The sequence below is a fragment of the Sciurus vulgaris genome (assembly GCF_902686455.1).
Source record: "Sciurus vulgaris genome assembly, chromosome: 18".
Classification (NCBI taxonomy): Eukaryota; Metazoa; Chordata; class Mammalia; order Rodentia; family Sciuridae; genus Sciurus; species Sciurus vulgaris.
Window position 1 is genome coordinate 14,172,478 of NC_136479.1, and position 27,998 is coordinate 14,200,475.

Sequence of the window (27,998 nt, forward strand, 5' to 3'; positions counted from 1 at the left end):
AGGGAGCCCGCGGCCCAGCCAATCAGGGGCCCGGATCTCCAGCGCTGGGGGCGGAGCCGCTGCCACGGCAACGGGGCGGGCCCAGGCCCCAGGCTCAGGTTCCAAGATGCCTGGGGCTGCCCCCCTCCCGGGCTTGAGCCGGGGCTCTCCGCCTCCGGGGCTGGGTGGGGCGGGCAGGAAGGCCAGAGAGTTTAGCGACGCCTGAGTCTGCCCTCCGGGAAACTGAAGTCCGGGAAACCCTGAAGGGGCGGGACGCTTAGAATATTTTCAATTCAAAATCTGTCAAACACCGGCCCACGTGCTGTGAACTGGACTGACAGGGTGCTCTTACTGGGTCTGCACTCGCCGCGGGTCGGGTGGAGGCGGGTGGCGAGAGGCAGCGGTGTTGACAGAGCTCTTACCGCGTTCCAGGTCCTGTGCTAGCAAACACTGCATACGCATATCTCAAAATTCTTGTCACGGCCCCAGTAAGTAGGTATTGTTATTTCAGTAGACTCATTTCAGTCGCCTTTAAGGGGATCTTCCAGAGTAGTAAGGAAAGAAAGAGAAAAGGAGGCACAATCGGATTAATTCCCGGGAGGTATTTTAATCATCTCCTTGTTTTATGGATGAGGAAACCGAGGGGAGGTGAGGGGAACTGAGCAGTTAATGGCAGGGTCAGGCATGTGATCAAGTCCCTCCGGGGACTTGTGACCTTTTTACTTTTCCTCCTCCTCCTAATCTTACTCCTCCCTCCCCACTGAAGCCTTATATACCAGGCCCTGTGCAAGAGTTATCTCATTTGTGCCTCACTATCACACTTGTCATAGGCACTTTAAAAATCCACACTTTATAAATGCAAAAATAGGTACCGGGAGGAGGATCACTAAAGGTCAAACTGGAGAATGGAAATGGGATCGCTAAATCCTATTTTGGAAGGCTGGCAACATGGTGTTTAGATCGAGAAGTCTGGAAAAGATTCGGGGCTTTTGCTGCCACATTGAACCTGTTACCTTTCCCCTTGGACGTATTTTCCCACCGACTTGCAAAAAGGCACAGATGGCTTGGAGTTGACATCAGGATTCAGCAATTTTTTATTTACAGAGAAAACAATTTGGTGAATGTTGTTTCCCAACACGGGAAGAGATTATCTCTGTATAGATGAGTCAAAAAACGCCACTAAGGAACATTCTGGGGGTTTGAGACGCTTAGAAGACTACGTTTCCCAGCGTGCACCTCGCCTATCGCAAGCAATACGTTCCCTGCTACGGACGCGCAATGCACTTTGGGGGTTGTAGTTTTGTAGGGTCCAACCGTTGTAACCGCCCGGGAAGCAACCACCGGAAGTACCGGCCCAGAGGGGAGGAGTTCGGGTGGCGGCGGCGGCGGCGGTTGCCAGGAGCCCGCGTTGCCGCCTGAGAGACCCGTAATATGGCGGGGAGGAGAAGGAGGAGGCGGCGGCGCATCGGACCGCGCTCTTTCAGAACCAATTGAGCCTGCTGCTTCCTGACAAGGCGGTGGCGAGGGGAGAAAAGCTGACGGGGCCGCGGGGGAATCAGGTGTGTGCACGAAGAGGGCCTCGACCGCGGGGGTCCAGGCGCAGAGGCGACTGGCGAGGCGGAATTGGCGCCCTGTGGGACTGAGCGCGGGCTCTGTGCCGGGTTCGCGGGCTTCGAGCCCGGGGAAGGCGCCGGGAGCGAGGAGCGGGTGTCCCGGGGCCGGCGGCGCCGAGCGCGGAGGTGATGCTCAGGTGCTGGCAGCCGCTGCTGCCCTCGGAGGGGCCAGGAGTCTCCTGGGCCGGAGCCCGAACCCCCTCCAGTGGCCAGGCGCTTGGGCCGTTTCGCTTCATCCCCCCGCGAGGCGGAGAGCGCGGCGTCCCCAGGGCTGTGCATCGGCCGTTTCGGATGGCCGGTGACTGCGACCGAAGGCCTCGGAGCGCTGTGCACGCCGCCTTCGCCTCCCTGGGGCCAAGGGTGAGAATGACCATAGTAAAGCGAGTTCTCCTGATAGCCCCGATGATGCCGGGCCCTTCCCACCCTTCGCTTCTCCTGTCCGGCTGCAGTCCCACCGCCCCGGCCCCCGTTCAAGCAGAGGGGACCCTCCGGATCGATCTGATGGGGAGGGGTCGAAAGGGCGAATGGGGAAGCCGCAGTCAGTCCCCCACTCTCAGGTTTCTAAGTTACCTTCAGATCTTACCAGGGACAAGCGCTGTCTGTCATCCAGGAGTTCACAGGCCAGTGGTAAAGAGCAGCAGCAGCATTACCCTCTTCGCTGAGAAAAGCAACTCCTGTTTATGGGTGCTTTCTGCACTCTCCCCCAAGTGCACTGCATTTTCACAAAATCCCTTTGAGACACATTACCCTGGTGTTCCCCATTCTACCGAGACTGAAGTGCAAGGATCGGGACTGGCTTCCAATGAATTTACAGCGAGGATGTGCCTGAGCGAGAGATCCTCCCCGTACAAAGAGTTTATGTCTTTGGGGAAACAACCAGCTAGGATCTGCTGGGTATTGCTGAAGGTATTTTACCATCCCCTTCAGTAACAATCTGGCAGAGCACTGGTAAAGGGTCAGACAGGCCTGTGAATCTGTGGGGTTTGCAGAGAGGCTCATTTGGACAGGGTCAGTGTACTCTGATATGAATGGAGAAGACAGGACTTGCCTGAACCTGCTGAAGCCAAGATTAATGGAAGTGGACCAGTAATGCCTGATGGCAAAGTACAGGCCTAGATTTGTGGCTGGGATAGCCTTGTAAGTCAGGCTTCCGTGGAACCTTGCTGGCAGTGGTAATTGTGGTGTGAGAAACATAGTGCCCTCTTACTTAATCATGGGATGTGGACTGTTCGCTTTTTAAATGGTTACCCTTGCAGTTTAGAGGTAAAAACTTCTCTGGGAATAGCATCATCATGCAAGGACTGCTCTGTAAATTTTATTCTTCGTTGCTAGTTTTTTGCTGTATAGTCCACCCTCTTCTTTTTTCTTCTGATTTACATTATTATTTGAACCAATTATCCTAATTCACTCATTCACTACTCTCATTAAGTGCCTTCTGTACGCTGACACTGCTCTGTGTAATGGGGATTCAGTGAGCAAGATTGAGAAGGTCCTTCTGCTTATGGAGCTTATGTTTTGGTGGAGGAAGACAGACAGAAACCAAGGATAATTGCAGATAGTGGTAAGTGCTATGAAAATTGGGAAACAGCTGGGTAATGTGATAGTGACTGAGGAAGAATTAATTTGGGTGGGATAATCATGGATGGCCTCTTTGAAAAGCGGACATCCAAGCTGAGCCTAAAGGATAAAAAGGTTCTAGTCATAATCAGGACCATTTGGTACCTTCCATAACCTTCATATTAGCGTTTGCATTTAAATGATTATTGAATTGTCATATGCGGTTAGTTTTTCTGTAACAATGTTACTGGACATCTTACTAGACATACTATTGAAGGGTGGTGAATAACTTTCTGAAACTGTGAGGCATTTCTCTTTTATGTAGTTAAAAGAATAATGGAACTATTGCTATAAAGGTAGTTTATTTCCTTAAAATTTCCAGACCTTTTAAATTGAATTTCATGCTTTGCTTGTAGGTATATTATGTGTGTGTGTGTGTGTATTTTTTTGTAGTGCTGGGATTGAACCCAGAGCCTTAGGCACTACAGGCAAGCACTCTATCACTGAACCACACCCCCAGCTCCCTCACTTGTGTGTCTATAGAATGTGTATTACATTATTTGTACAAGAAATCTGTGTTCGCTATAATGCTAGATGTAAAACACTTTAAATTATTTTAGTAGAAATGGAGTTATTTGACTTCCTCTTAAGTCTTAGCTACTGCATATTTTGGGTGTCAAAGTATTATAATGAGTGTTGAAACCTAGACTAAAAATGTTTATGCTATGAAGTGTTCTGTGGTTTTTACTTTTGCTTTTTTATGAATATAAAATTTACAAATAAACTCATTTGCACTCTAGAGAACCTTTGAAATTAGATTTACTTTGCATAAATTGAGCAGAGAAATGACTGCAATTGATGGAATTGTAGGAAGAAGTTTTATTATTACTAAAACTGTCAGTTGGTCAAAAGTAGCAACATACCTCTCCCCATAATCTAATCATGATTTTGAATATGTGTTTTCTTCATTTCTAATTGTACTATAATTTGTCCCTGACACTTTAGTGTACTAAATTTTTAAGTACTCTGAAGCCTAGGACAGTATCATATTCAATCTTTTTCCATGTTTGTATATCCCGTATTGTGAATTAAATTTCCCCGCACTCTTTTTTCCATTGAGTATCAAATTGTTTTAAAATACACTGAAAGGAGCATTATTGTATTAGTTTTCTGTTTCACAGTTTCCCTTGCTAGTTATGTCTCTTTTTTATTTTCCCTTGCCTATTTAATGGAAACAGCCACACATAATGCTGCACAAGCAGGCAATCAATAACTAGTTAATACTTGCTACAGGAATGACTATGGTGGCTGATTCTTATTGTTATGTGGGATTTTCGTAACTACCATCACAGTTTTCCAGAAATTGCAGAATTGCTGGCTGATTGTTTAAAGAAGCTTGGTGATGGTTCCAGGTTTCAACAATAGAATTAATGCTAGAGCCAATAGACTTTCTGTATTCTACCCCTGACTGAGTTGGCTGGTGGCCAAGGAGTCATAATGCAGTCTTAAGATTGAAGTGTCTTTGAATTTCATAATGGAAAAACAATTTTTAAAATCGGGTATTTTGTCTTTGCTACAAAAGCATTTCTACTTTTGTATGGTATAGTTTTTCTTGGGCTATGTAGATAAGACCTATTAAAGAAAATACAATATTCTTTTTTATAATCCATAGTTTTAAAGAACTGCAGAACTTTTTTCCTGTAAGAAAGTTTCACTGTGAATTCATTGTACTCTCTAAACTAGTCATATTTAAAGATGGATTTACATGCAAAAATGTTGGTAAAAATTTAATATATGAAACAAGTCTTAACGGGGTCTTGAGGTGTTTTCCTGTACCCTAGAATGAGCTCCTGATCAGTGGGACAATTCTGGGAATACCAGTTCTATGACTGGTGAATTCTAGTATTTCATACTTGAGAAAGTTTGCCAAATAATTAAGATCTATTTTTTGCAGCACATTAGAAATAACATTTTTCTGTCTTGTAGTGTGATTGTGGAAAGATGGAGGAATATGAGGAGTTCTGTGAAAAAACTCTTGCCAGAATCCAAGAAGCATCACTATCCGCAGAGAGCTGTCTACCTGCTCAGTCTGAAAGTATTTCACTTATTCGCTTCCATGGAGTGGCTGTGCTTTCTCCACTGGTAAACCTTCTTTTTTTAAAGATTTATTTTTAAAGATTTTAAAGATTTATTTTTAAAGATTTATTTTCTCTAGTGAAAGACAGACAGTTCACAGAAAAACAAATGGAAGACTTATAAATATTTGAAAGGATCCCTAATGTTTGTTCGTAATCAGAGAAATACAAATGAGTTAGCACTTTTTACCTACTAAATTTGCAAAGATCGGATAGGTCCCTAGAGTTTCTTAGGTTGTGGGGAGAAAGCACCTTTAATGCACATTGACTAAGAAAGTCAGTTGATTTTTTTTTTTTTTTTTTCAGTGAACTGTTTGGTAGTGTTTAAAAGTGTACATAACTTTGATTCAGCAATTCCCTTTTAGGAATGTCCTACAATTATAGATGCACATAAAGAAATACAAGTTTCAGCAGTATTGTTTAAAATAGCAAGAGATTGATGAACAATCTGAATGTTCATTTATAGTGGATTAGCTTAACTGTAGTCTGTTTCATGGAATTTTATACATACCATTAAAGTGAGTAAGGTAGATCTAAAAGTCCTGACTTTGAAGGATCTCTGTGTACAACTCGCAAAGCATGCTCTCAGAGGTGGTATCGAGTAGTGGCTGAAAGTGCAGGCTCTGGAACCTTTGGCTTAAATTCAAATCATTGTTTCACCACTTATCTGCTGGGTGCATTTGTGATCCATTTCCTTAATTTGTTAAATGGGAATAAAAATAGTACTTACATTATAAGGCTGTTTTGAGGACTGAATGAATTCATATGTGTAAAATGCTTAGAATAATAACTGGATTATGGGAAGTACTCAACATATGTTAACTATTTGTGCTTTTAAAAGAATGGTGTATTAGGTTGGCATGATAGCACATTCCTGTAATCCCAGCTACTGCAGAGGCTGAGGCAGGAGTATAGCAAGTTCAAGGCCAGCCTCGGCAACTTATTGAGCCCCTAAGCAACTTAGACCATGTTTCAAATTTTTTTTTTTTTTGGGTGCTGGGGATCGAACCCAGAGCCTTGTGCTTACAAGGCAAGCACTCTACCGACTGAGCTATCTCCCCAGCCCCCAAAATTAAAAAAAAAAAATTTTAAAAAGGGGCTGGAGATGTGGCTCAGATGTTAAGCACCCATTGGCTCAATCCGTGGTAAAAAAAAAAAAGAAAGGTGTATTTTTTATCTGGGAAGGTGTAAGGGAATATAGAATGGTAGACAGGACTCATTTGTTATTATACACTTGATACTGAATATTTTTTAAATGGGACTTGTTTTAAATCAGAAAATTAATATTATTAGAAAAAGTGAGTATTAAATTTATTTTTGTATAATAAGTGTTAAAAGATCAGTATTTTCTGCCAGCTCTCTGTAACAAAATGTTTGAAAGGTTAGTGCAGTGACTACCATTTCTATGCAACAATTTTTAACATTTTTGTAATCTCTCCTTTATGGTGTTTATGGTATTATATATACACATGTCTATATATATATAAATATATGTATTTTAAAAAATTGCCAAACCATTTGAAAATTGAATGTTTATAATAGTTCTTCCCCTAAATAATTTGGTATGTATTTTCTAAAAATAAGGACATTCTCCTATATAAAATCCTAATACCATTATTGCATGGTAACAAAATTAATAAATTTTAGTAGCACCTAATATTCTGTTCATATTCACATTTTTCCATTTATATTCAAAATGTCTTTTATAGCTGTTTTTTTCTTTATTCTTGTTTTGTACTGAGGATTGAGACCAGGTGTGCTTTACTGCTGAGCTAAGTTCCCAGTCCTTTTTATTTTTTATTTTGAGTCAGGGTCTCATGAGTGGCTAAGGCTGGCTCAAACTTGTGATCCTCCTGCCTCAGCCTCCTGAGTGTTAGGATTATAGGTATGCGCCACTGCACCTGGCTACAGCTGTTTTTTTCTAATATATATCTGTTTAGTTCACAAATAGCATTTACTTATTCTCTTTTAATAAAGAATAGTCCCTCTGCTTTTTTTTGTACCAGGGATTGAGCCCAGGGGCACTCAACCACTGAGCCACATCCCCAGCCCTTTTTATTTATTTATTTTTTTACTTTGAGACAGTGTCTTGCTAAGTTGTTGAGGCTGGCTTTGAACTTGCTATCCTGCTGCCTCAGCCTCTCAAGCTGCTGGGATTATAGATGTGTGTCACCATCTCCGGCGTCTCTGCTTTTTTTTAAAAAAATATTTTTTTAATGACACTAAAATTATAGAGACCAGACTTATTGTCCTGTAGAATACCTTGCACTTTAGATTTGTCTAATTGGTTCCTTGTGATATTTTACTTGTTCCTGTAGTCCCTCTAAGTGCTGTAGATGGGAAATTAAGTCTAAAAGTTTGGATTAGAGTCAGGTTAAACATTTTTGGCAAGAACTCCTTTGAGATGGTGTTATGTACATTGTATTAAATTAAATCAGAAGTTACATAATGTTCCTCTATTGATGTTTAGTTTGAATACTTGCTTATCCTGGTGATTGCCAGTTGGTGCTTGAAATGTATACATTTCCCCATATTTGATTAGCAAGCAAACTGTAATGATTTTTGATACAATGCAAATAGGAAAACATATTAAAGCAGCATTTTTATCAGCTATTTGATGACGTGCTGCTTGATTTAATATGGAACAAAATGTCTGAGGCATATTGTAGAGTCTAGACCCCATCAGTTATTTGTTTAACAGCAAAATCTTACGTCTCTCCATATCTATGCTTTTATGTTGTATTTGATAGATGACTAGTGAAATTTTGAATAATTTTTAGGGTATATTTTCTGTTTGTGAAACTCTGAAATAAATCTTGACTAAACTTCCTAGGACTTAGTAAATTAAGATTGAATCCACTAAACGAGTATATTATGCACCAGTCCAGGAGGCAGAAGCCTGTAATCCCAGTGACTCTAGAGGCCGAAACACAAGTTCACTGCCAGCCCTTAGTGAGACCCTTTCTCAAAATAAGAAATGAAAAGGCCTGGGGACGCAACTGAGTGGTAGAGCACCCCTGTGTTCAAACCCCAGTACCACAAAAGAAAGAAAAAATAAAACTTGGAAACCTTCAATTTTTTACACACATTATATATTTTTTATTTTTTATTTTTTTTTTGATACCAGGACACTTAACCACTGAACACAGGGGCACTTAACCACTGAACCACATCTCCAGCCCTTTTTCGTATCTTATTTAGAGACAGGGTCTCGCTGAGTTGCTAAGTGCCCCATTAAGTTGCTGAGGCTAACTTTGAACTCTCCATCCTCCTGCCTCCTCCTCCCGAGTTGCTAGGATTACAGGTGTGTGCCACCAAGCCTGGCTTACACACAGTATATTTTTATTGGAGAATATAAAGTGGAATAAAAATGTGTTCTGATTTTGTTGGCAAAGAAAACATTATGTTTCTTTCATCATGAACCCTTTCAACATTTTCTTGAGGCAGCAAAGAAGTAAATGTGTGCCAATTGGAAGATTAAAAGTTGAAGAATCTGAGTCAGTGAAGTGAGTGGTTGCCAAATGAAAATCTCAGCTTTGGCCTAAAGAGCTAATTAATTTTATTTCTGTCATTTTAGGGCATTGATCAATGCGCAATTTTTTTCTTTCGTATAACTTTTTTTCCAGTTGAGAATAACTTGCATTTAGTGAAATGCACAGGTGCTTGAGTTTTGAAATGTGTACACCCTTTCAACTCATGTCCACACAGAGCATCTTCATCACCAAAGAAGGCCCCACGTGCCCATCCCAGTCACTGTCCAGATTTCTTTCAGTGTAGATTAATTTTGGGTTTTGCACATGGTTTTAAATCAATCTGTTCCAAAAGTTCATGATTTTATATATTTTTTGGGGGGGGGGGTGCTGGGGATCGAACCCAGGGCCTTGTGCTTACAGATGATTTTATATTTTTATCATTGAAAAATAACATTTTTATGGTGTCTTATAGCTAAACATTGAGAAGAGAAAGGAACTACAACAAGAAAAGCAGAAAGCCCTTGATGTAGAAGCCAGAAAGCAGGTTAACAGGAAGAAAGCTTTACTGACTCGTGTTCAGGAGATCCTTGAAAATGTTCAGGTGTGTAACTCAAATTCTTTTAGATTATAATTAAGAAATCATCACGTAAGCATTGATCTTAATTTTTCAGAAACGTATTTACACTTAACTGGTTAATAATATGCTTTACTGTTATATTTGAGAAGCTTTATCATTTGTGATATTCCATTTCAGTTACTCCAAAGAGAATTCACTTGCTTCTTAGTGATGCTCAGTACTTGAATCAGAGGGTACGTAGACAATGGCACCATACACTGAATATAATTGCTTATTGTCCGTCTTATGACTCTAAAAACATTGAATTCTAAGTGACGGAATAATAGAATTGGCCATTGTGGTTAACCCCTGAACTAATCAGAGTATTGACTGAAGGACCTTATTCTCATTCTCAGCTAAAGTAAATAACTGCCCCCTATTTCTGTGTGTATGAAAATTCTGCTTGTAGATACACAAAATGCAACTCAGGTAAATGTAATTACCCAGATATGTTCTAGATCCAAACTGAAATCAAACAACATGTCTACATCTTTTGCAGTTATTTTTATTTAGATTAGATTTGTATAAACAACTTGTTTTAAAATCTTGAATCATTACATACTAAAGAGAGATTAGATTGAACAAATAATTTCTGCTGTACATTATTTCATTATTTTGTTGGTTAGTTTTTTTTTTTTCTTAATCTTAAGGGTGGTGGTTTGTCTTTGTGATTCATACTAGATGACTCATCTATAATAAACCTTAGGATATTTCTCACTAACTGCTACCTTCATTTCTCTGGGTAATACATAGCGTGGGTAGTAGATTTTAATTTGTAGATTATAATTACTGTCCATATTAGGTTTAAAAATATAACACAATAAAAGAGGTGGACTTTTGATACATATTTCCAAAAATGTCACAAAACAAAATGTCACATTGTTCTTGGTTCATTGAGGAATGTATCAAATATACTACTAATAAAATTATCATTGAGTCTGAAAGCCTGTTTAAAAGAACATGTATAAGGATTTTATCATTCACCTGGAGAAATTCTATATAATATAACGATTTCAAGGTCTGTTTCACCTATAAAACCTATGTCTCCATAATAGATTTTTTAAGAAGTTTAGTTTGTCTAACCAAAGGCTCATATCAGTAGTGAACACAAAATATAGCTACTGAATATCATAAATGTGAAATGTGAAAGATTTTATATAAAGAAATAATTTGTTGCTTAAACTTATGAACATGTTTGTGGATTTGGTGAAAATAAATCCCCCTTTTTTGGTTGATTTTGGTCCTGAGGATGTGACTTCAGTACACCTGTTGCATTGTTTATTGCACAGTACCTGGAGACTGTTATGTGTCTTGGGATTTGTAAGTTAAAACCAGAGGGCCATATGGCCTAGGGGAAAAACAAGCATATACAAAACAACCCCCAAATCTTGTAATATGCAGGATTCTGGAATCCCCATTCATATAATTCTGTGTTTTCTGGCAGTTTATTATGTGTTTGTATTATCTTTAGAAACTATCCTAATTTGCTTTTTATTCTTTTGCAAAGTTGGATTATTGAGATATAAAATATAATTTGTTATTCTTTGGATCTCATGTATATAGTTGTCTTCATCTAATTGTACCAATGTTTACCACTTTTGCTTATTTCAAAATGCATTTAACAGATTGCTGTTTAACTCTTCACCAGTTAACATAATTGAATTTTGTTTTATGAATTGAATTGAGTTTTAAGTTGAAATTTCATTTTTTTATTTCCAAGTAATTTAAGCTGATGGATAAACTGTTATTTACACCAAAAATTGGCTCATTTTATGGAGGTGTTTTAGTTAAACTTTGAGTAAGCATGTGGGAGGGAGGTAGAGTCAGTATTTAATTGTTTTTTGCTTAATCAATGTTCTAAACAAGTTTGTTGGAGAAGGAATCATTTATGTGTAAGACATTTAATTGCTTAGTATTTATTGCTTCTATTAATTTGAGATGAAGCTGTCCTAGGAGGAACAGTTGATGGATGATGTTAGTACTATATAACCAGAAGAAAGTTAAGGAGAATACTTTATTCTGAGATTGAATTTCATATGGGTGTATGAATACGTATACATATATGTATATGTTCATATTTGTATCTGATTAGATAATTTCTTCTTTTTTAATAAAAAGGCTAGGATGACCAGATTTTTTAAAATAATAATTTGATTCCCATGTGATATAGGATACTATAAAAACTAGTCATCTTAGTTTGGCTTTGTGTTTTCAAATGTCAGAACTCTGAATCTTCAATTTCTGTTTTGTAGAAAACAGTAAAAATCAAAACTGTTTTGTGTAGTGAAGACATTAATTTTTAAATGTTCTTTTTCAGGTTAGAAAAGCACCTAATGCCAGTGATTTTGATCAGTGGGAGATGGAAACTGTTTACTCTAATTCAGAAGTCAGAAACTTGAATGTTCCAAATAGCTTGCCAAGCCCTACTGAACACTCTACATTAGCAAAGATTGAAAAGAAAACTGGAATTTTGCCATTTGATAATGAGGACCAATGTAAACCTAATGGGGTAGGCTTAGCTAAAGATTCAGAAGTTTTCAGTTCTCTGAAGCAGTGTGATAGGTCAAGTATTAGTCGCACAGAAAATGAAGCATCTCCAAAGATCTCAGCAACCTCACAGGGGACTCTTGTTTCTGATGGTCTCCATGCAACAAATGAAGAACAGGATTCATCACTTTGGACAGAAGTCACCCCAGATCCATATATAATGAGCCTTCAGAACCTGATGAAAAAGTCAAAGGAATACATAGAAAGGGAGCAATCTAGACGCAGCCTGAGAAGCAGTGCAAAGAGGAACATTAATGAGAGTCATTCAGACAAAGAAAATGATGCTACTGGAGTGACTAACTGTGCGAAGGAGAAGGCCCCGTTGATGGGCAAGCACTGTGGCTCAGTGATTCCCGACAAACCAAGCCTTAATAAATCAAATGTTCTTCTCCAGGGTGCTTCCTCTCAGGCAAGCAGCATGACTACGTCAACTTTAGCTAGCTTTTCTAAAGTAGACGTCCCTGTACGAACTGGCCATCCCACTGTTCCAGATTCTGAATCTGATTTTAAAGCTATTCCCACTTTTATTACTGAACATAATGTTATCAAAAGTCTTACAGGTTCATATGCCAAATTACCTAGTCCAGAGCCAAGTTTGAGTCCTAAAATGCATCGAAGGCGTTCCAGGCCATCATCAGCATGTCATATACTTATAAATAACCCAATAAATGCCTGTGAGTTAAGCCCTAAAGGAAAAGAACAAGCAGTGGACATAATTGTTCCAGATACTGATGAAAAAACCAATGTACCGGAAACTGTGCCAAAGTTACCAGTCGACTTAGCGGGAATTTGTTCCAGCCAGGTTTTTGTTAGCAAAAATGTATCTGAAGCCATAGAGGATATGGTTGTTGGGAAATCAAGTCAGATATGTCAATCCTTAGGAAACAAGTTAGAAAATAAAGTTACCCATGGACTTGCTGCTGTGGAAGATCAGCTAATATCTGATGAGAGAGGAGCATTCAAGATGAATAGTGCTGGTTCTGCAGGGCCCAAAGTGCCCGAACTGTATGCCCCCAGGCAGTGCATAGCAAGTCACAGCTTTGGAAGTGCAAGTGGACCCAAGTCAGCCAGTACGTCAGAGAAAAACTCCTGCAATTTACAGATGGAACTGAATAAGTCTTATGATGTAAAAAACCCATCTCCTTTACTGATGCAAAACCAGAACAGCAGACAAGAGATGGACACACCGATGGTGTCCTGTGGAAATGAACAGTTTTTGGATAATAGTTTTGAAAAAGTTAAGCGGAGACTTGATTTAGATATTGATAGTTTGCAAAAGGAAAACTGCCCTTATGTCATAACAACTGGAGTAGCTGAACAGGAGAGGCAGCATTTCCCAGAACAAAGATACCCCAAGGGATCTGTCTACATTAACAAGAATAAAATGTTAGACACTAGTACCAAAGGTAAGGAACCTTTGATGTGTTTGATTCCTCCCAAGAAGATGGCCCCTTGGTTTTAATACTTTTAGTTGACTCTTTACAAAATAAATAATTGTCTTCATCTCTTCTAGGGAACTTAATTTCGTTTACCTTATCAGAAAGCATATAATTAGCTCTAGTTTGTTGCCATTTGTTAGACTTTCTTAAAAGGACTTTTTATTTAAAAAATGAAACTTTCATATTCCACTTGGTATCAGAAAATATTAATGACTGGAGGAAAAGCTGGTGTGAAACATCATAGTTTTAATCCGTGTGTTGCTGTGAGGGCTTCCGCTGGACTAGGAGTTCAGTGTTTTTACCAATTTGCTCTGTGATTTGTAGTGAGGGCTTCATGTTGTTTGCCTTTTGTTTTAACATCAGGTTGTTAGAGTAACTATCACAGATGAGGCTCTGAGTTGAAATAATTGTTTCTGTTGCATCCAGTTTTATATGAACAACTTGTTAGCACCTGCCTTATTGTTCCTTTGTTATCTTGGTTAGTGACTCTTCATTATGTACATGGAAGACATCCATCAAGTTCTTAGGATTTATAGGAAAAGTAAGACTAAGGCAAAAATGCTTAAAACCACCTTTTTAAGAGCTCTGCAAACAGTTGGTACTGGGGAGCCCACTTGTGTTCTCCAGGTAGGCAGCCTAGCATGGCTGGCAGGCCGCCTCTGTGGTTATCAGAGGAGCACAAAACCAATCAAGTGGCAGTTTTGGTAGTGCTTTCGTGAACATGTGAGGGGAGGCGAGTCACCAGGGAGGCCAAGGAGCTGTCGGGATGGGCATGTGCAGGAGGCAGGGCAGGAGCTGAGGGCTGTCCGAGGCTGGCCTTTTAGCGTCCATCTTCCTTAGGACAGGACGGACTGAACTCCTGTCAGTCGAATGGTTCAGTTGAGGGCTTTTTCCTTTCTTGCTGAAGATTATAATTCTACTATTTGCTTATGAAAAACTGCACATCAGCGAATGCAAATTGCTGTAGCTGAAGAGTGGATCAGTGTGGCAGGAGTACCTAGTGCACTTGTCTTGGCTAAAAATCATTGGCTGTTATGACTTGAAAAGAGTGATTGTTTGATGACTCCATGAATGTACACTTGCTGCATCTGCATAATACTTGGCATTTCAGCATTTCAATGGGTCTCCCTTTCTATTTAGTTAGGTTGCATAGTCATGATGATTTCTTTTAATAATTTCTTTAGTTAGGACCTGAAATATCTGGAATTTTAATTCTGCTCTAAGGATCGTATATCAGATCTTTTGGATTAGGTATTTTCCAGAGGTCCTGAAGAAGACAAGAGTCAAAAAAGTAAATAGTGGTGACATGCAGTTGAGGACCACATCTGAGTAAACTCTGGAGGCACTTGCCTGAACATGCAGTCTGGCTCCATCAGCCCAGGCCATGCTGGCTCTGTTGAACGAGGGTAAAGGTGCTGAGATACAAGCCTTTCTTTATTGGGTAGGATGAAATAGGAGGGGTGGCAGATGAGAAAGTGGTTCAAACTGGTGATCTGACTTTTTATCTTTTTTGCTTTATGTCAGATCCAGGAATGCCCTCTGGTCAGAAGCATAATTGAAATTGAGGGTATAAAATATCAGATATTAGATTTGTAGTGACCTTTCTAAATTTGAGGGGACATGCTTCTTTTCAGAAGGTGAGGAGATACTAAAAAGCAAGATGTTAGCTTTTGAAGAAATGCGGAAGAAACTAGAAGAACAGCATGCCCAACAGTTATCACTACTCATAGCCGAGCAGGAAAGAGAACAAGAAAGACTGCAAAAGGTGAGGAATTAAGATGTTGGGGGACAGGGCTGGCAAGTGAAGGTCAAGGATGCCTACAAAGTTTGGCCATGTGTAGAATACTTGTTAATTTTTCTCCTATATATTTTAGGGGATCATACATGGGTAATATGTTTATTGTCAACATATGAGGTCTAATATTCAGATCCCTATCTAAAAGTATTTGCATCATTTATGAGGATACTTTATTGAATCCTTAATTCAAAATTTCTAATATTTTTAAAAGGTATTTCACAAATAGATACTTAAATATGTAAGAGCAATACCATAAAATGGATACTTGTTTTAAGATTTTTGTAGTAGTTATATCGCATTTTAAAATTGATGTCATAATTTTATTTGCAGTAGCAAAACTGGAAATAATAACATGCTATTAATTACCCATAATTTGGGGTCAACCTAAAATGATACTAATTGGGGCTATAATTAAAAGGATTAGCATGCTATAATAAACTGTTCATCTATAGGAAATAGAAGAACAGGAGAAAATGTTAAAAGAGAAGAAGGTGATTACAGCAGAATTCTCTGGATTGAACATTAACAATGCATCAGAATTAGAATGGAGGAAAATAAGTGACTCTGGTTTGCTAGAAACAATGCTGTCTCAAGTGGACTCATTCCATACTTCAAATTCGAATAGTTCTGGTAAATATTTAAAAATTCCTTTTCATTTGGAAAAACATTGTCCTACAGTAAGATATTTTATCTGGCACACTTTAAAAAGCGTTGCTTCCTTTTTCAAGTAATTCCATGCTTATCCCACTGCTGTTTGCCAGCTGCTTAGTAACCGGTGAAAAATGAAATGAGAGTAGATCAAAGACTGGTGAGCAGGTGTTTGTGAGGACAGACTTGTTAGCAAGGAAAATACCAGCAAATTTGTCCCAGAGCCCAGTCTGTTCATTGCTGCAGCAGGTGACAAGCTGCAAGTGCAGGCACAGTTCTTTATCTCCCGGATGATCTTGAGTTACCTGTAATTCCCCGGTCCCTGTAAGAGCTTATCTTCACAGCATCAATTATCTTGAGATGCTTTTTGTGTTGAAAAGACTCATCTGGTGCATAAGCTTGAAGTCCATAAATATTTTAAGTTCATTTGTGGGTCAGTTTCAGAGGCAGTTATTATTCGAAAAGAGTCACAGATGTTTATTTGGATGTTCTGCTTATTCTGATTATATGACATCAAGTATAATATGTATGTACATTTCTCTAGGTTTTGCAAATTCTGCATTGCAGTATAGCTTTGGTTCTGCAAATGAAGCACCATTCTACCTCTGGGGATCAGCAACTAGTGGTATGACCAAACTCTCAGTTCCAAGGCCTTTTGGAAGGGCCCAAACTGGATGGTCTCAGGTGGGCAAACTTGATATATGTCTGTCTATTCACCTTTTTTTTTTTTTTTAATGAGGATTGAACCTGGGAGTGCTTTACCTCTGAGCTACATCCCCATCCCTTTTAAAAACAGTTTTACTATGAGATAGGGTCTCACTAAGTTGTCCAGACTGGCCTCGGACTTGCAATCTTCATGTCTTAGCCTCCTGAATTGCTGGGATTACAGGCGTGCACCACCGTCCTGGGGCAACCCGTCTTTTGTTAAGAGCTATGTTATTTTAGGCTGACAAAAAAAATCATTATTTTTTCCACACATCCGATTAGCTTAGCTTTTGGTACATATGAAACTATACAGAGCAAATACAGAAGAATTAGCTTATTGTAATAGATTAAGAAAAACAATTAAACAGAGTGCTCAGATTCTTAACACTGTCTTTCTCATTTCTCCTAGGTTTTTAACCCAGAAGTACAAGCAAAATTTAACAGAATAACTGCCTTGGCAAAAGGATTTCTTACTCGTAGGCTTATGCAGACAGATAAACTGAAGCAGCTTCGACAAACTGTAAAAGTAAGATTGTTGTAAATCATTCACATTCCACTTCTGTCTTAGTTTCTCTTAGTCTTCTGACAGCCCAGCTGACATTTGTCCAGAATTTAGATCAACCATTTTTTAGTCACCGAAGTCCGATTACTAGTCTTACTGTAATTTTTTTGGCCAGCATTACTTTTTAAAAAAATCAATTAGTGGCTTTAATTAAGAATGAGAACACTGTAATATAGAAAACCTAGATTTGTTAAGCTACTCAAAGACAAAACAGTTATCATTTGAAGAACATGGAGGATTTCTCTGTGTTCTGTTACAGAAAACTAGCCCATGAGGTGGGAAGAGAAAGGATACCTGCTAAGGGGCTGTAACCACAGGCTGGGGAGACAGGGCAGAGCAGTAAGAGCCAGTCAGTGGTGGATGCGGCTGGGCTCCCTTTGAAAAGACTACACAGAGATGGCCTCATTAATTAATCTGGATCCCGAACTACTAGAACACTTGCCCCTGTGGGAGCAGAGACAGGATTTCTCTGAGCTCTTGGTCCTTCCTTTTTGGGGTGAGATTATCCTTAGGCCTCAAGCAGGCGTTTCTTTGCCTCAGCCTCTTTCCCAGTCTACCTGCATAGCCAAGTTCTATGTCTTTCGCCAGGTGGGCTGGCATACAGTGCATATGAAGGCAGGAGTTAGCAGCCTACTTAGGGGCACCCAGACGCAGAAAGTTTTTAGCTATATGATAAAATACAAATATCCTCTTGGTTCAGTTAATTCATCTTTGTGAATAAAGGTTATAGTTTCTCCTGCTGGTGACAAGTTGCTGGGTCAGTCTAGTTAGTTTCAAGAAAGAACTGGTTTGAGTTTTGGAGAAGGAAAAAGACTCACCAACTCCACTCCCCAGTGAAAAGGCCACAGCTCTATCCTGCAGTTACAAACAAGATCTTAGAGCAGCAGGAACCATTTTCAGTGGTGAACACCTCGTCCTCAGGTGTCCAGCAGCTGTTGGTGTGGCTTCCCTCCCTCCTGTCGTCGTGATCTCATGGTGGATCTGTCCCAACCCCTGCCTGATGATGCTCCACTGCTCCCAGACAGAGAAAGCTTTCCTTCTCCTCGATCCAGTGTGGCTCTGCGTGTGCAGTTACACGGGATCGTCTTCCTTTGTGGTATAAAATGAGGGCATAGCCCCTGTCCCAGTTGGGTGCCTCCCCGTGTTCTCCATTGTGACCATCCTCAGGAGGGATGCCAGGCCTGGCATCCACACCTGCAGTGAACACTGCCTGCAGTGCTGATTGAGCCCTCGGCACAAATCTAAATTTGGTAATAGATTCAGTATCATTATCACCATCTTCCTCCTCCATCAGCACAGAATTTTATTTTTATTTTTTGGTACAGGGCATTGATCCAAGGGCATGGAACATGCTAGGCAAGCACTGAGCTAGATCTCTAACCCTTTATTTTTTTATTTGGTCTTTGTAGACATACATGACAGTAGAGTGTATTTTGACATATTTATATAAACATGGAGTACATCTTATTCTAATTAGGATCCCTGTCTTGTGGTTGTACAAGATGTGGAGAGTCACTGAGGTGTATTCACATATGTACATAGGAAAGTTACCAGACTTGCCAACTTGGGATCCTCTTACTTCAGCCTCCTGTATAGCTGGAATTACAGTCATGCACCACTACATCCGGCAGCAAGAGGTTTTTTTTTTTTTTTTTTTTTTTTTTTTTCTTTTCTAAATTTGGCATTTACTGTACTATACGAATGCTCTTGCAGATAGGCATTTAGCTCTCTGGATGTCACATGTAAACTGATGCTGTGGTATTCCAGTGAGAATCCTAATTCAGAACCATTTAACCAGACAGGCAGTTCCCAGCCTTGTAAATGGAGTGACTGCAGAGACCCTTCCCAGCCAGTGCAGGCTCAGTGTCTGGCTGCTGCTTCCGGAGTGCCCCCTCTGCCAGCCTGGGCAGTGAGAATTTTTGAGAAAGCTCAGTACAGCAGGGAATGTGGAAAAATAGACTCAGAGGAAGCTGGACACAGCAACCCTAGCCTGCTGAGGCCTGCCCCCTCATAATTTTAAAAATAACATGTAAATAAGTAGTTTGTATATTTTTGTCTCAGTTTAAATTGAGTGCTGTTTTTTTAAAATATATTTTTTAGTTGTGGGTGGACATAATGCCTTTATTTTATTTTTATGTGGTGCTGAGGATCGAACCCAGGGCCCACCCGTGCTAGGCGAGTGTTCCACCACTGAGCCTCAGCCCCAGCCCCTTGAGTGAGTGTGCAATTTGACATGTAATCAATAATAGTTTTATTTATGTTCTTAGCAATTTTGGACTGAGAACCAAAGGAAAATCCAGTGATCTTAAATCTTTCTAGAAAAAATGTTTTTGAAGGAGCATTTCTTTTTTTCAGGATACTATGGAATTCATAAGAAGCTTCCAGTCAGAAGCACCATTGAAGAGAGGCATTGTTTCGGCACAGGATGCATCCCTTCAGGAGAGAGTGTTCGCTCAGGTAGGTGCACATGTCCTGCAGGTTTCCTAGGCAACTGTTTAGTTCCACTAATAATTGGAGACTCAGAAATAGAAGTGTTGTATTTCTCTCTTCATTTAATCACTGAAAATAGCTTTATGTGAAAACTGCTTTAACCTTTTTCTCTAAATGAAAGAAGTACACATAGTATACGTTGTGTTGCTGAACTTGGGCCTCCTTTCTTCAATGTGATAATATTTTCTTCTTTTGCATGTAGTTGCGAGCTGCCCTGTATGGCATTCATGACATATTCTTTGTAATGGATGCAGCTGAGAGGATGTCTATTCTGCATCATGATCGAGAAGTTCGCAAAGAGAAAATGCTCAGGCAAATGGTATGAGATTTTCTAATGAGTAAAGTTCTGGGTTGGGGTAATTGATATTAAATGACTTTTTTTTTTGATTGATTTCAGTACCCATCTGATAATTCTTAACCACAGGTAATTCCCAGGATTAATGTCAACATTTAAATCTGTAGACCATTTAAAGAATTACATAATGAAAGAATTAAACACATTTCGTGATTGGATTTTGGAGTTGAAGCCTTGAGTGTTTTGCTTGAATAGCTTGTAAAAATCCAACTGCTCCTGATTAAAATTTTTGTAACTCTCATGTGAATTTTGCCTTTTTTGAAATCAGAGTAAGAAAACAAGCTCCAGATTAATTTGAAATACTGCATATCAAAGTGTGGTGGTCTCTGGTTTGAATCATCTTAGTGTGGTTGGCAAAAGAAAACGAGAAAAATTTATTTCATTGTGAAAAATACTTTAATTAAAACAAATTTTTTTTAGTTGTAGATGGACACAATGTCTTTATTTTATTTATTTACGTGGTGCTGAGGATTGAACCCAGTGCCCCATGCACGCAAGGCAAGTCCTCTACCACTGAGCCACAACCCCAGCCCATAGTTTAATTTTTAGAATTAGACTGCTTCAGTTATAAAGAAGACTAAGTAAGAGTTAAAAGTGTTAGTGAAAATCTGCTTTTCCATGAATCTGGGGACATCTGCATTATAATGTAGTGGTGTTATTGGTACTGATAGAGTTTCATGTGACTTTTGTACTTCAAAGGATAAAATGAAAAGTCCCCGAGTGGCTCTTTCAGCTGCAACACAGAAGTCTCTTGATAGGAAGAAGTACATGAAGTGAGTTTTTTCATTTGAAAATGTCACGTTCTTATCAAACCAATTAATTTTAGTTGTCTGTGTATTCAAATTATAAATAAAGAACAGTTCCCTTTTCTGCAGTTGAGCTGATGGAAATCCCAATTTTTATATAGAGATTTCATTAAAATCAATGATTTTAAAAATCTGATTCCATTTTTTGATAAATGTATTAATCAAAATTCAACTTGTATAATTGATAACCAGTCTTAAGGTACTTAATACCTATATTCAATGTTTGATTTTATATCATTTAAATGTATACTTCTGATATCCTAGGATTTCCTATGTGGGGAGATCTTAAGTATATTCTAATGAGTATCTTTTTAAAATTCTTCTAGAAAGTTTTTTATTGTTATTTATTTGGTAGTACTCAGGATGGAACCTAGGTGCTCTGCCACTGAGCTACATCCCCAGCCCTAAAGAGGTCTTTAATATGCTCAGCACAGATATTCCAGTAGTATTCCAGCTTCTAAATGATGATTTGTCTATGTCATCATGTCACAGTTGTAAGCTTGTTTCGTTCCCTTCTTTAACTACATTGTTTGTGTCTTTATTTTCTGTCCTGTTAGAGCTGCAGAAATGGGAATGTCAAGTAAGAAATTTCTGGTTAAACAAAATCCTTCTGAAGCAAGGTGAGAAAAATCACTTCATCTCAGTTTTTTTTTTTTTTTTTTTTCCTTCTCCTAAAGAAAAGAAAATTTTATAAATCCCTTTGTGTTAACTTTGTTCTGCTTTACAATCGGTAGGATACCCCTTGCTGATGTGAGTGTCTTAGGCTCCAGATTCAGACTGACACCTGGTCCTCTTGCTGGCCACATGTCAGGTCAGATGGTCTTGGAGACTTTGTAGCACCTGGTATCTCTGGCAGAAATGTGAGCCTGATGTGTTGACTTCATTCCTGAGAATCTTTGTTACATATTTACAAAGCCTTAGAAAGCTAACAATAGTTCTGATCTGTGTTCCACTCTTTTAAAATGAGTGATATTTTCTTCTCTGTCATGTTTGGAAAAAAAGTTGACTTTTGTAAGGAGGTATGTAAGTAAATTATCCAGAAGCACAGGGGTTACGCACATGCTGGACAGCTCCTTCCTAATGAAAGTATGTAAGGTGTGGGCTCTTGGTGAGCAAAACGTAAGTACCATGATAACATGCTTTCATCAGTCTGCCTTGCTTTGTGGGACTGCAGAGGCCATGTCATTGCACAGGTGACTTCCACCTCTCTGTTATCTTCTTTCATCCATTGAAAGAAAATGGGAAAAATAGAATTTATACCTTTGAATTAATTTTTTTATTTAATTTGTCAACAGAGTCCTTCAGCCAAACCAAGGACAGAATGCACCTGTTCATAGGCTTCTTAGTAGACAAGGGTAAGAATGCCATACATGGGTACTTAAAAACATTTTAGTCAAGATTAGCTTTGAGAGGGAAAATAACAGTAGTCTTTACCTGAAGGATAACTGGCTTTCAAATGTGACATGTTTTATAGCATTGGGAAGAAGTCCTGTTAAAGTTTTGTCTGCAAAGTTAACTCTCTTGGTGTGCTATTGTGCAATATGTTTTCGTTATCATCTTATGTTGGCATGTTTTTACTTTTCATTTCATACCATTTTACTCATTAAATATTTTAAAATGTTCCTGTAGCAAGTTTAGGATCACTAAAGTGATTCTCCAACAAAGTATAAGCCCTGGTTATCCTGGTCTCCTGCCGAAGCAAAACTGTCGCTTCCCTTATTATGCGCACACAGGAGACTAGTTCTTTTCAAGCATGTTTGTACTTTGAACCATTGATGCAGCGTGGTTGCTTTCTTTGAATTTTGAACATTTAGACCTTAATGCAAGTGACTTATGGATGTTTTTATATTCAATTAGAACCCCTAAGACATCAGTGAAGGGGGTTGTGCACAGTAGACAGAAGCCTTCACAGAGCAGAGTGCCTAGCAGAGCTGCTGCGTCAGGTGTGTAGAAAATCAACTCCTGAAGCCCATTTACCGGAAACAAGGGCACAAGCTGCCCCGGCCCCCAGCGGGGTGTATTGTCTCCCCTTGCCACCATAACCTGGGCATATTCACGGACGTTGCTGTCAGCAACCTCATGCTAGTGTTTTGTGGCAGCCAGGGAATCTTAGTAAAACTGGTTCTGACCTTGATGTCCATATTAATTCTATGGACAATATTGTATTTTTTTATTCTGAAGAATTTGTAGAATTATCCAGGCCTAATTCAGAAAATCTTTCTATAAATGAGTAAAAGATAAAGGTCAGCTGACACCTGTACCTGTGTAGGTTTGTCAGCCTCAGGCAGTGCCCCAGCAGCAGCATTTATTCTGTGCATGCGGGATGGATGAGCAGTCTTTCCCTGTGGCCACAGGGTCACAAGTGAATATGCCAGGGGGGACGGGGTCTTAAACTTTTGCTCAGTAAGAAGCTTGAGCTAAAGCTCTCCTTATGTTCATCATTCGAGGATTGTTTAAGGACTAAATTAAATTTTTATTTTAAATTTCTCTTTATGGTGGCAAGAGGACAAATTCAGTGTTGAGCTGATCCAAAGCTCCTAACCATATGCTTTGATAATTTTTTAGACACTTCGATAAAGCTCACTGAAAATTATGTGATCCATTAAAAATACTTAGAAAATACTGTGCTTTAACTATGCTGCTTTCTAAACATTTAAAAGACAGCTAAATTAATCACCTGGCAAATAAGATCAAACCTTTAATTAATTCTTACCTTCCCACTTATAAACGATTAGGCAAATTTTTGAGCTTTTGTTATTGATTTCCTGTACATTAGGAGGGAATAAGCAATTCAAGTAGTTTCATGTAAGTGCAGATTTGTTCATGTAAGTTCAAAGAGACAACAAACTTTTGGTAAGAACTTTGAGATATGATTCCTTGAGGGCACTTTGGGAAGGCCTCTTGTGTACGCACTGTGAGCGGCAGGCAGCGAGGGCTGTTTTAGAAAGGGGATTGCACTTTCAGACCTGCTTCCTCCAGCGGCAGGAGTGGAGTGGCCTGGAAGAGAACCATTTGGAAGAACTCAGGCCAAAAACCAGATCTGTTGCTTATAAAATTATGTGATGTTTTAAGACATTTCAGTTTTCCGTTGTAATATTATATTTTACGTAAATAAAATCATTGTGGAGCTAGTATCATTGGTTTGCCACAGTGACTGTTTTCCATGTTCTTTTCTCATGCATTTCATCTCTGCTATTTGTCACTCGTGAATAAGCAGAATAGTGATTAGAATTTCAATTAAGTAATACTCAATAGTATAAAGGATGAACAGTCATTGCAGTTAATAATATACAGTGAAATTCAGTATTTATATCTATTTAATTACATGGCAACATTCTTTTTTTTTTTTTTTTTTTTTTTTGAGGTACTGGGGCTTGAATCCAGGGCTTCATGCATACTAAGCAAGTGCCCTACCACTAAGCTACTTTTCTTGCCCACATGTTTTAAATCGTATTTTGAGACAGGGACTTGCTAAATTGCCCAGGCTGGCCTTGAACTTGAGATCCTCCTGTCTTAGCTTCCCGAGTAGTTGGGATTTTAGGCTTGGGTCACCATGCCAGACCGCAGCATAATTATTAATCAAATGAAATTAAGCTGGGTGCTGCAACGCATGCCTGTAATCCCAGTGGCTCCAGAGGCTGAGGCAGGAAGATTGTGAGTTCAAAGCCAGCCTCAGCAATTTAGCAAGGCCCTAAGCAACTCAGCGCGACCCTATCTCAAAATAAAAAATAAAAAGGGCTGGGGATGTGGCTCAGTGGTTAAGTGCCCCTGGGTTCAATCCTTGGTATCAAAAACAAAAACAAATGAAATTAACTTTTACTTAACAATATGTGTCTAAAGTACAATAACTCTTGTTTAGTAAAGATTTATCAATACCTGAGTGCATGTTTAAACAATTGAACAAGACTAAAAAATTTTATTACATAAACTGAGAATTTTGCATACTGATTAAAATGCTAATGATGAATCTGAACACAAGAGTGCCTAATTTGCTCTTGAAGAATTTCTCTGTCCTGCTAAGATTTACATGGCCCGGATTATGGTGTTTTTTCTATTTTTTCCCCTCACTACTGGAGATCGAATCCAGAGGTGCTCTACCACTGAGTCACATCACCTACTACCCTTTTATATTTTTATTTTTTATTTTGAGACAGGGTCTCACTAAGTTGTCTTAACTTGTAAGCTGGCGTGTAACTTGAGATCCTCTGAGTCTCTGTGATTACAGGCATGGGCCACCACACCTGGCCTGGATTATGTTTTAAACAAATTTGAAATTGTGCTCTGATTTGGTGTACGTGGGGATTAAACCCTTTCAGCAAGGAGTAGGAGACTCATTTGTGTTGATGGTAGAATGTCATGCTCGGAGACTGAGGGAGGGATCTAAAGCCTGTTGAAGTATGCTGCTGAGCACTTCTAATTATTTAGTTTTCACAAACTAGATTTCAGTCTCTGATAATGTTTTTAAACAATTCCTCATTTGATGTTCTGTGCTAGACTAGAGAGTCTGTAGAGAAATTCAAAACCACTTATGTGAACAGAGTAGGAGGTGGTCACACAAAATGGGTAAGTCAAATAGCAAAGGCAGTGGAGCTGCCTTCTGGGAGCTTCTGCTTCCGGCTCTGCTAGCTCAGCCATAGGAAGCACTCATTAAGTGGTATCGTATGAAAACTAACCCTGAGAAGTAATATCAGTTTTGCTCTTGTTTTAGGAGCATATGCAGGAAAAATCCAAAGAAAGCGGCCAAATGTTGCGACAATTTAAGAAGACAACATTCATTAGGATAAAAAGGGGGGATGGTTATCATCTGTATTATTTTCCCTGACCAAGACTTTGCGTTTAACCCTGGACTCTGTTTACACAGGTACAGTGACATCAAAGGGCTGAGCGATGATCTGGTAATTCCTGCCCCACTCCCCATTTTCCTCTCAACCTAGGTTTGAGTGTAGACATTGTTCAGTAATTGCCTCATTTCCGTGTTTCAGCTATAGAAACAAGTATATTTTGTGTGCCCAGATGTCTAGAGACCCTTTTTGTAAACTTAAAAAGGACATTTGGATTTATTTTTACAAAATAAGAAAAGATAGAACAAATTATAAGTAAGTTCTAAAACATACATTTTCTTCTTCTCTTCATACCGATTGCTGAATTTGATAAACAAATTAAATACTGTTCTGTTCAAAGGGAAATTATTGCACAAGTATGTTTCTCCCTGGTTTTATAACTTAAAAGTCATATTCTTGGACATGGATTATAACCATGTAGAATAAACCCTCACCACAGTCTGATTGTGGTCACCTGAAACCAACACAGGAGTAGCTGTGGGTCCCTGTTCGGAAGCACACATTCCTGGTGGTCACAGGCTACCCAGGTACTGTTAGGACAGCTGTGCTAGATATGATCTTTGTGTAGAGCGAGCAGATTGGGTAAAGGCAGCACAATCTTCTTGAATGTAGATTTAAGACTGCATTGTTACATCCATTTCTGTAAAATAAGAATACCATGTTGCATGCCGTTATATTTTCTATTTAGTCTGCTTTTTCTAGCATGCTTGATTTAGGAGAGAATAAAGGGCTAAATAATATAATACTAAATCCGGATTTCAAATAAGATAGTAACATTGCCTAGGTAAAAACTTCCATTTTCCAAGGGCACTGAGGTCTAAGGTGTTTCATCACTGACATCCAAACCACAAATGTTACCAAGAGCGCATGGCTGTATCAAGGAGAATGTCACTGTTAATTATCAGACGATTTCCAAAAAGGGCTTTGTGCTTCTCGCATAAAATTGGACTGTGTATATTTAATCTTTCTAACTTGAATTTTAATGAGGTAGTGGTATTTTGGAAATACAGCCTATACATATTCTTAATATTTTAAAAATATGAACATACAGGTGTTGTCTCCGATTTTCTGTTCCGTTTAAGATTTAACTTTTACATCCAGCTGTAGATAGAAAATAATCCACACTGGGTGTAAACTTGATTTTCTTTATGGAGACTTATTTATTGAATGAGTGAACCAGAAAATTAGAAACAGTCAAAAAAGTCCAAGGTACCAGTTTTTTATTTAGAGGCAAAATATATCAAATTATCTTTTTAATGATAAACTGTGCTTTTTCATTCTGAAAACTCAGGATACAGCTAACTCATGTCATTGTGGGTCTCTCTGGTAAGATAGATGCTAAGAGTTTTGTGTTCTGTAATGCAAATTAGTTAAATAGAATGTTTTGGAGGAAGTTAAAACTAGTTTTACATTGATAAGAAACTTGAGTGGGTTTTTAATTTAAAGATAAAGGCGTGTGTGTGTTTTACACGTTTTTTAACGTTCACAGCTTTTTCTCATAAAAGTGCCAGGCACTGTTTTGTGCTTTTGATGAAGTTTTATTTATATATATTATTTTTATTGTTTTTTTACTTTGAGTGGAATGTCCATTAATGTAAATTGTATTTATTTTTATACTTTAATTTTCACTAGTTTTGCTTCTAGGCAAAAGGCAAAATAAACTTTTCATCTCAAAGGAAATCCAGTTTGATCTTTTTTCTTTACCATGGGAAGGGTTTACAAAGTAACAGAAATGCATCCCGCCACAGTATCCAAAGAATCACCACCAGGGACTTGTTAGAGATGCAGAGGCCCCGCCCCGCCCCTGGGCGGGACAAGTTCGGCTTCGTCTGCAGAGGAAGCCAAAGTGCCTGGGCCCAGATACCTGTGTCTCCCTGGGCCCTCGCCCAGCTCCCTCGCACAGAGGCAGAAACGCCAATGATAGCGGAAAGCAGGTTCCACTGCTTTTTATGGAGAACGTGGGTTTTGGACCTTTTCTGTCAGAAAACACTTGAGAATAAATGGGAAAAGAGCAAGGATCAGAAACGGCCTGGGGTCCGCCCGGTTCCCCCTTTACTCTGTTAGGAGTTCAGACCCGGCTTTGGGCCCTTTACTAGCTGCAGCAATTCCCCAGTCTTTTGGGCTTGTTTCCCCCAAACAGGTGATTTTGGTAGTTGTACAGAACCAGGTGATCACAGTAGTTATTTGGAACACATGATGGTGGACTAGTTGAGAACAGGTGGTCACAACAGTCTTTCGGAACAGGTGGTCACAACAGTCTTTCGGAACAGGTGGTCGTGAGGTGGTCATTCAGAACAGGTGATCATAGTCTAGGTGCTCAGAACAGGTGACCACAATCTAGTTGTTCAGAACCAGGTGATTGCAGTGGTTGTTCAGAACAGGCGATCATGGTCTAGTTGTTCAGAACCAGGCGATCGCAGTCTGGTCGTTCAGA

At 39.2% G+C, this 27,998-nt stretch overlaps 1 protein-coding gene across 4 annotated transcripts; it reads left to right on the forward strand.

Moving 5' to 3' along the window:
• The first annotated feature begins 1,335 nt into the window (after positions 1-1,335).
• Positions 1,336-27,785, forward strand: CCP110 (centriolar coiled-coil protein 110). 4 transcript variants are annotated; one of them, XM_079120843.1, is made up of 15 exons: positions 1,336-1,538; positions 5,136-5,291; positions 9,230-9,358; positions 11,691-13,326; positions 14,994-15,124; positions 15,610-15,787; positions 16,350-16,489; positions 16,920-17,036; positions 19,428-19,529; positions 19,765-19,881; positions 20,617-20,690; positions 21,281-21,343; positions 22,019-22,078; positions 22,581-22,666; positions 25,432-27,785. In XM_079120843.1, the coding sequence occupies exons 2-15, from the start codon at positions 5,151-5,153 to the stop codon at positions 25,482-25,484; spliced, it is 3,027 nt and encodes a 1,008-aa protein (XP_078976969.1). In that variant the 5' UTR covers positions 1,336-1,538; positions 5,136-5,150; the 3' UTR covers positions 25,485-27,785. The 4 variants fall into 4 exon arrangements, 2 of the variants coding, with proteins under 2 accessions (XP_078976969.1, XP_078976970.1); XM_079120844.1 differs by lacking the exon at positions 22,581-22,666 and having other exon boundaries at positions 25,432-27,784; XR_013760688.1 differs by lacking the exons at positions 20,617-20,690; positions 22,581-22,666 and having other exon boundaries at positions 25,432-25,507.
• The last annotated feature ends 213 nt before the right edge of the window (positions 27,786-27,998 follow it).

Coding starts and splice junctions, on each gene's coding strand:
- CCP110 (XM_079120843.1), top strand. CDS start 5,151: ATGGAGGAATATGAGGAGTTCTGTGAAAAAACTCTTGCCAGAATCCAA. Junction 13,327..14,993: donor GTTAGACACTAGTACCAAAG/GTAAGGAACCTT, acceptor GCTTCTTTTCAG/AAGGTGAGGAGATACTAAAA. Junction 22,079..22,580: donor AGGCTTCTTAGTAGACAAGG/GTAAGAATGCCA, acceptor ATATTCAATTAG/AACCCCTAAGACATCAGTGA.